Source organism: Sphaerodactylus townsendi, linkage group LG08, assembly GCF_021028975.2.
Source record: "Sphaerodactylus townsendi isolate TG3544 linkage group LG08, MPM_Stown_v2.3, whole genome shotgun sequence".
Lineage (NCBI taxonomy): Eukaryota > Metazoa > Chordata > Lepidosauria > Squamata > Sphaerodactylidae > Sphaerodactylus > Sphaerodactylus townsendi.
Genome location: NC_059432.1, coordinates 16111524 through 16120361, shown reverse-complemented (window position 1 = coordinate 16120361; position 8838 = coordinate 16111524). Strand labels below are relative to the sequence as shown.

Sequence of the window (8838 nt, the reverse complement as noted above, 5' to 3'; positions counted from 1 at the left end):
GTCTATAAAAGACTCTATGGTGTATAGTGAGCATTAGCAGTTATAGGGTAGGGATCCCAGAGCCCAGATGTTCAAGAATTATTGGTCTTCATCTTATCAGCCCCCCGTCAGTACATTGCCAATTGGGCATGCTGGCAGGGGCTGATGGGAATTGTAGTTCCTGAACATCTGGAGAGCTGCAGGTTCCCTACCCCTGGGCTAAGGTGTTAACAGAAAATAGAATCCAGATAAAGGACACTGAAGGAACCAAGAGGAAGCCCAGACAAAGTGGACCTTCCTAGGAGGAGTCAGGAAAGGATAAAAGTCTCAAGCTTCAAGTTGTTCCAGTCAAGCAAGTACTTTATGTTAGTTAGACCCTGGGAGGAGTTAGGGTCTCAATTCTTCTATGCAATAAAACCTCTCTTTTTTTGAACTGTTACACCTTGCTTGAGAGTCTCCCACTCTGTTCTGGCTGAGTACAGGGCACCTAAGACTGTTTTACTTGGGGAACAGAACAGAGGGACCTCAGTGGGATACAAATATCACTGCGTTCACCCTCCAAAGGTTCTATTTTGCATAGGGGAGATGATTTATGTCGCCTGGAAATGAGGTGCAATTCTGGTCCCACCTGGAGACCAGCATCCCTATCACTACACTGCATAGCATCCCCAAGGCAGCATGGCGTGGTGGTGAAGAGTGGCGGACTCTAATTTGGAGAAGGGGGTTTGATTCCCCTGTCCTCCACACGAGCGGCAGACTCTTACCGGGTAAGCTGGATTTGTCCCCCCACTCCCACATTCCAGCGTGGTGACCTTGCGGCAATCCCAGTTCTCTCAGAACTCTCTCAGCCCCACCTACTTCACAAGGTGTTTGTTGTGGGGAAAGGGAGGCCACCTTGAGACTCCCTAAGGCTGAGAAAAGCAGAGTACAAAAAAAGACCCCTACATATATTGTGAAAGCGGAGCTGAAATCAAGCTGAAGAGCTCAACTGGTCAGGGTGTATCAAGTTGGGGTTTGGGGCCTGCTGAGTAACTTCCACGCTGCCTACCTGGAAGAAGAGAGCAGGCGTCGCCCACCTGCTCAAATCTCCTCACACGGAGGGAAAGTGTTTCTTTCCTGCTTCCCAAGGCAGCCAGGTGAGAAACGTCGACGTTTGTGCCAACAGAAGCAGCCCCACTCAGCCAGGTGATGCCCAAACGAACCCCAGGCGGTCCTGCAGGCAGTGGCGTTCCTGCCTAGGGACAGGGGGTACCCTTTGTCCCCGGGCGCCCCCATTTGGTCACGTGGGGGGGCACCAACATTTCAGGGTCGTTTGTGTGATTTTTAATTTTTAAAGTGTTTTTTTCGACGTTCCGGGTTTCCGCAGGGGCGCAGCGATAGAAGCGGCACTAAAATTACCAGTAATCATCCAGAGACCATTCTGATGATGCCACCCAAATTTGCGATGATTAAGGCAGAGCTATGGATGCTCATAGTGCTCTCTGTCTCTATCGCTTCACCGAGCTAACAGGAGATAAGGTTGGCCATTTGAGGAACCATAACTCTGGTCCCCCCCCCCCCCCTGAACATATCTTCACCAAATTAAGTTCTATCATAAGAATAGTTGCCATATGCCACTTCCGAGTGTTCTGGTGTCACTAGCTTTTAATATATCCTCTTTCTCCAGGTATCTCAGAAGCCTTGTGTTCAGCATTCTTTGTTTTGTAGTGATTTTGCTCCATTGTAGCCAATGGGGAATTTTCGAGTGTGTAGGCATGTACTTTGAAGATATGAGGCACCAGACTTTCAGGGTGTCTCCAGGAGGGCCTCCGGTAAATAGCATCCAGGTTTGTAGACCTTTGTTTGGGGTTCACACTTGCGGGGCCCCAAAAGGCTTATTTTTTGTTTCCCCGCCCTGTATACATGCCACAGCCTGTGGGCTGAGTTCTCTCAGAACTCTTCTCAACTCCCCCCCCACACCCAGAAGCAAAACTCACCAAGCTTGGGTGCTATTACTCAAGGCCCTTCTTGGAGCCACCTTGAAAGTCTCACTTCTATCTTCGTAAAATGTGCAGCTTTGCCCCAGAAATTCCCCATTAGCTACAATGGAGCAAAGTCACTGCGTAAAACAAAGAATCTTTTAGGCAAATTTCTTGGGGTGCCTGGAAGGGATGTATTTTAAAAGCTAGTGACACCTAAATTTTCAGGGGTATCATCTGATAACTTATTCTTATGATGCCAGCCAAGTTTGGTGAAGTTGATGTTTCATAGACCATTACCAGCTGGTTCCCAAACGGGTAGCCCCTATCTTCAGGTTAGTTCCCATTGAAACACGGGAAGGGGGCATTCCATTTGGGTGTCCATAACTTTGCTGCTCCTGAATCAAACATCGCCAAACTCCGGTGGTATCATCAGGGCAGTTTCTGGATGATGCCCTGAAATCATGGTGCCGCTAGCTTTAAAAATGCGCTCCCTGCAGGCCAAAACACCAAAATACCCCCCCAAAACCCAAACAAACGCGTCTTTGTGCATTCGGTGATTTGTTCATCTTTGAACAGGAAATAATTGGCCTATTTTTGTCCGAATGTGCTTAAATTTGTCCAGATTATACCCAAGTCTGCTATTTGTTTCATCTGGAATCTTTAATCCTCAAAAGTGATGTTGTTTCATAATCCACTTAAATAGCATCACTTTCAATTTTGAAAGACCGGTCCCCAGATTCTCCCTTTAAGATGGATTTAAAAGAAGAATCTGAGCTCCCCAGTTTAAAACACTCATTGAAAGTGATGCTGTTTGTGCGGATTCCACTGGAGGTTTTGGTGAGAGATGATGCTGACATTTGTTTGGTAAACAAGTTTTGCTGGGGGTGATTTGTGAGAGATTTACATGCTTAATAATCTAATTTGCACTGGCTTGAGTTGTTTTTCAGGCTAACAACCTACTTCATAGGGTTGTTGGGATTAGGAAATTAGGAAAACAGTTGGTGGGGAGAGAGCTATGTATGTTTTGATGGGAGTGGGAGGTGTTTTGTGAGCTGGTACAAAATCATTGTTTGGTCATGGTGGGGAGGGTGCCCATTACCGCCATAGGCGGGGCGCCAAACCTGCGGTTTTGTCCCCGGCGCCAGCTATTCCACGTACGCCCCTGCCTGCAGGCGCCACAAGACTCCGCGCGGGCTTCTCACACACGCGAGGGGGCGCAACCGCCTCCTCCCCGGGTCTCGCGCCACCTCCTCACACCTGCGAGCCACGCGCCCGCCCCTTGGCGAAACGGCCCGCCAGTCAGGGCACTGCGGGGCGCTCATTGGTTGAAACGTGCAAAGCGCAGACCTCGCCTTTTTAAAATGGCAGATGAATACTAAAGGTGTTGATATTGAGAAGGAAGACAGAACGAAAACGCAACGGGCGTTTGTGGCCCCCGGAGAACAAACCCCCCCCCCCTTTGCTTTGGAAGAATATATTCATTCTTGTAATACACACAAGAACTTCGCGCTGGTTTCTCACCAACGTGAGGGGACCTCCTCCGGCCCGGGTCTCGCGCCACCGCCTCCCACCTGCGAGCCACGCGCCCGCCCCTTTGCAAAGCGGCCCGCGACTCAATGCACTGCGGGGCGCTCGTTTGGTGAAACGTGCAAAGCGCAGACCTGGCCTTTTCAAAATGGCAGATTAATAATAAAGGTGTTAATATTAAGAAGGGGAAAAAAAGAAAGAAAACGCAACTCGTGTCTGTGGGCCCCGGAGAAGGTCTTGCCGGGTTTCTACGGAGTCAAATCCAAAGGAACAGCCACGGCTGGGCTGTTCCTTTGGATCTGGCTGCATAGAAACCCGGCGAGACCTTCTCCGGGGCCCATAAATTTTATAATTCAATACGTGTGCGCGTGGATGTGTGCGTGTATATACAGATGTGTGTGTATAAGTATGTGTGTATTACAATTATATATATATAAAAGAATCCCCCCTTCCTTTGGAAGAAAATAATGTTCATATATATATGTGTGTGTGTGTGTGTGTGTATTACAATGTGTGTGTGTATTACAATTATATATATATAAAAGAATCCTCCCTTCCTTTGGAAGAAAATAATGTATATATATATACATATATATACATATACATACACACACACATATATATACATATACATATATATACATATATATACATACACACATATATACATATATATACATACACACATATATACATACACACACACACACATATATACATATACATACACACACACATATATATACATATACATACATACACACATATATACACATATACATATATATACATATATATACATACACACATATATACATATATATATATACACATATATATACATACACACATATATACATATATATACATATACACATATATATACATACACACATATATACATATACATATACACATACACATATATATACATATACACACATATATACACATATACATATATACACATATATATACATACACACATATATACATATATATACATATACACATATATACATACACACACACACACACATATATACACACACACACACACACACACACACACATATATACACACATACTTATACACACACGTATATACGCACACACACACATCCACGCACACACGTATTGAATTATATACATATACATATATGTGTGTGTGTGTGTATAAAAACATTATTTTCTTCCAAAGAAAAGGGGGGGATTCTTCCACAACTTCGTCCCAACAGACTCAAGACTGCCCGACCGATCTAATCAGCGTTTCGACGGGCGGATGAGCCCCGCTTTGATTCCCGGGGGGCGCTTCAGGGGCTCACTCCAGAGAGACTCACTAACCCGAAGTGCAGGGACTTGCTTGATAGACTCCTTTTCCCACCCCCCCCCTTGTGGTTTTGGTTTATGTGACTTTCTTTGGGGGGCGGGGGCGGCGGGGGGTTTCCTCTGGGCGGAGAGTGACCACCCCGGGCCCAGCGCCAGCTTCGGAGGCGCGAGGTGGAACGTCTGCGCGTGTCTCTCCCGGGCGCCCCCGCCCCACTTCTTGCCGGTATAAAGAAGCCCACCCCCTCCGGCCGGGCCTCTGTCCCCCAAGGCTTCGCCCTCTGCCCGCCCAGCGCGAGCGGCGATGAAAGCGCCCTGCTGCCCCGCGCCGCAGCCCCTCGCCTCGGCCCTCCGCCGCTCGCTCCTCCCGGGCCCGGCGGCCTCGCAGCCGAAGCAGGCAAGCCCAGCAGGACGCCGCGCGCCCCCTTTGCACTCGCCGGCGGAGGAGGAGCTTCGCGCTGCGCCCGATCCCCGCGCTCGGCCGGGATCGGTCTGCCCGGGCGCGCGCCCACAGGTCCTCCGGGGCGCGCCGGGGAGGAAGGTGGCGGCGGCGGCGGGCGCTTGGCTCCGGCAGCGGCGGCGCTTGGCCGCCAACGCCCGCGAGAGGAGGCGCATGCTGGGGCTCAACGTGGCCTTCGACCGCCTGCGGAGCGTCGTGCCGGCGCGGCGGGGCCAGAGGAAGCTCTCCAAGGCCGAGACCCTGCAGGTGGCCCAGATCTACATCTCCATGCTCAGCCAGCTCCTGCTCCGGCCCGCTGGACAGACCTCCTCGGCTCCGGGATCGCGCAACTTCGCCGCTTCCGAGCCAAACAGGGGCGGCGCAAGAGATCCCCCAGCAGTGGCGCCGGTGGAGTTGGGGGGCTCCTCAGTTTAAAAAATTGGACCCTGGGGTGGGATCCCCCGGCAGTGGCCCCTCAGTGTTGGGGGCCTCTCATTTTGAAAGATTGGACCCTGGGGTGCGATCCCCCGGCAGTGGCGCCTGTGGAATTGGGGGCTCCTCACTTTGCAAAGATTGAAGGGGGGCCGGGGGCAATGTGGGAGAGAAGACTGGATTTCGGGGTGGGGGCAATGGCCTAAAGAAGCTCCGATGGTGGTGGACCAGTAAGAACAGCCTCTTAGCTGATGGAAATCACAAGCATGATCTGGGAATGTTAGAACTGAAGGGTTGCCTGGGATGGACCGTTCATCTCCGTCTAAGAGGGGCAGGTAAAGAGACCCCCCAATGAGATACTGATTGTTAAGCCTGCTCCTGCACGGAGCAAAAATAAGAGGAGTCCTGCGACAACTTAAGAAACTAACATTTTCTTGCAGCGGTGAGTTTCTGCAGACGTATTCTCAGGGAATGTCTTATTTTCGGAGAAACAGGGTATGGGGAGCTGTCCAGCCCAAACTTTGCCTAATTCACAGGGTGGTTGGTGATAAAATTTTACATTTTTCACAATTTTATGTTCATATTTTATATTTACGCCACCCTGAGCCCTTTGGGGGAGGGCGGCTAATAAATCTAATAAATAACTAAATAAATGGAGCAGGAGAGAAACATGTACTCTGCCCTGAGCTCCATGGAGGAAAGGCAGAGTAAACATGTAGTAAATAGGAGAGGACTTATAAAGAGGAATTACTACAGAAGTCTCAACCTTCGTTTTTCTTTTTAAAAACGAGATCAATAGACTCTTGAAAGACTCCACAAAAAGCGACATAGTTTTCTGTCTGTGCCTAACAAAGTACTAATAATTGATGATTTGTAATGATTATGTGTTACTCAATACATTTTTGTTATAGAGAAACTCATAAGATGTGTGAGTGTATATGTGTATATATTAAGGGCATCTGCCTCTTCCTGAAGCTTTCAGGACAGATCTACACATATAAATAATCTTTCTGATATTGAGTGGATTAACAGTAACAGCTTACTCCACGGAGTGAGGCCATGGTACTCAGAGCTAAAACTGGCAGCCCAATCCAGATGGGGGGAGGGATCTGCAGAGGAAATGGCGAAGGGATTCTCCAACACTTTTGCCCCCTCCGCCATGTAAGGGGCAGCCACACTGCACAGGGGGCAAATGCGCCGATAGCTGGCTGACCCTCTACTCCATGGCACTAAAAACCAGAAGTCTGGGGTGACAAGGAGCTGCACTGGTGTCCTGAGAAGATGCCAGCATTGTGTGTGTGTGTGTGTGTGTATGTACATTCGCCAGGGTGTTCTCCGGGGCAGAGCCAATGTTAGTCAGCTTCCACTGGTGTTACAACCTGAGAACTCCAGCCCCCGGGTTGTCAGACTTACACCACACTGGGGTGCTGTGTGGTTTCCGGGCTGTATGGCCGTGTTCTAGCAGCATTCTCTCCTGACGTTTCGCCTGCATCTGTGGCTGGCATCTTCAGAGGATCTGATAGTGATTCCGCACAGCACCCCAGTGATTCCGGCCGTGAAAGCCTTCAACAATACATTACACCACACTTCTGTGTGGCGTAGGCCATTCAAGTCAGTGGGGTGATTCAGGTGGCGGGAGGGATTTCAATTTCCCTCCCTGCTGTGCCACTTGAAAGCCCCTTCAGAGGCGGTGTGGCCTGCCTCTGCCCACTGCAGCAATCAGGATCACGCTTTTAGTTTGTCCTTCAAAGAATCAGAGTCCACTGGAGCAAGGGAAAGATTTATTGTCAAAGGCTTTCACAGTTGGACTCAACTGGTTGTTGTGGGCTTTCTGGGCTCTGTGGCTGTGGTCTGGTAGATCCTGTTCCTAACGTTTTGCCAGGATCTACCAGACCACGGCCACACAGCCCGGAAAGCCCACAACAACTCAGGGAGAGATGATTAAACCAGTTTCACTCTGTCCACCTACAAAGTGGTTGTCCCAACCCATTTACTCTGTACAAGCAAGTTCAATAATGTGTAGGATTGCACCTTCAATAGCCATTTAGCATATTCCCTAACTTTCCTCAGAAGGGAGAAGAAATTATAATCTAGTCAGCATAGCAAAAATTAATACAAAAATAATCAATTTTTTAATGTGAATAAACTCTATTGGTTATGCTTGCATTGACCTGTCAGTAGGTGAGTTAGTGTCATCAGTGAACCAACTTAAAACATTAGTTAACTAACCCACAGAGCTGTAAGCAGCTCTGTTGGTTCTTGTGTCTTGGTATATTAGTGAATGAAGAAACTGGTTTTGCCAACTCCAGGTTGGATCCAGAGGTGCCCCCTACATAGGAAAGTCTCAAGAGCTTTCACTTGAAGATGGGGTGGGTGTGTGGAATTATTAAGTTGTCTTTACAGCACTCCACAGCTCCTCAAAAAGCTTTCACAAGGATCAGCTGATCCCCCAAATTGGCATGTGACGGGATGTCGAGGGTTGGAGGAGAAAAAAGGACCTGTAGAATCTGTGCAGGGATGCTGTCTTCTCAAAGGATCTTGGGCTTCTAGACAATTCTCAAAGGGACCTATACTGCAGTTGGGGTAATACATAAAGATGATCTCGCCTTCATGTTTTGCAATTGCAGAAATCCAGCATTTATTAAGAATGAATGCACAGATATACATATAATCCATGCTCTTATTTCATGCATGTATTCAAACACAAAAATCAGTACCAAGCCCATGAGATCTAAAACTGAAAGGCAAGTCAAAGACTTTAAAAGTATAAGAAAACTCACCCAAGCGGCTTCTTCAGATGAAGCACGGCTTTGCTTTCTTCAAAAGTTTTCCCCCAAAAAAAGGATGACTGGAGGAATGCTTTCAATGAAAATAGACTGTAGGCAAGACTAAACAATTTTTGCAAAACTCTCTGCACTGAGGATACAGTAGCCTTTACGTTGGCAGAGATGCCAAAAACAGAATACTTTCCAAGGCCAGGTTGTTTGCATAGACAATGTGTACTGAAAAAGGAAAGCTGGTTGATTCTGTCTCCTTAATTGATGGATACTATAGATTGGCAAATACAACAAATTGGAGATAAGGTGATGCTTGCTATTCATCGAGAGTACATAACAGGGGCATACGAACTACCATTTTACCATAGAGTAATGGTAGGCTTGCAGCATGAAAATA

General features: G+C 48.0%; 1 protein-coding gene across 1 annotated transcript; it reads left to right on the top strand.

Annotated features, from left to right (window-relative positions):
- Positions 1–5032: 5032 nt before the first annotated feature.
- LOC125437406 (transcription factor ATOH1-like) lies at positions 5033–5780 on the top strand. The gene has a single exon (XM_048504878.1). It carries the CDS (start codon positions 5098–5100, stop codon positions 5665–5667), a length of 570 nt encoding a protein of 189 aa, XP_048360835.1. The 5' UTR covers positions 5033–5097; the 3' UTR covers positions 5668–5780.
- Positions 5781–8838: the final 3058 nt, after the last annotated feature.

What these genes read in the sequence shown, in the direction of transcription:
- LOC125437406 (XM_048504878.1), top strand. Translation starts at nt 5,098, where the DNA reads ATGAAAGCGCCCTGCTGCCCCGCGCCGCAGCCCCTCGCCTCGGCCCTC.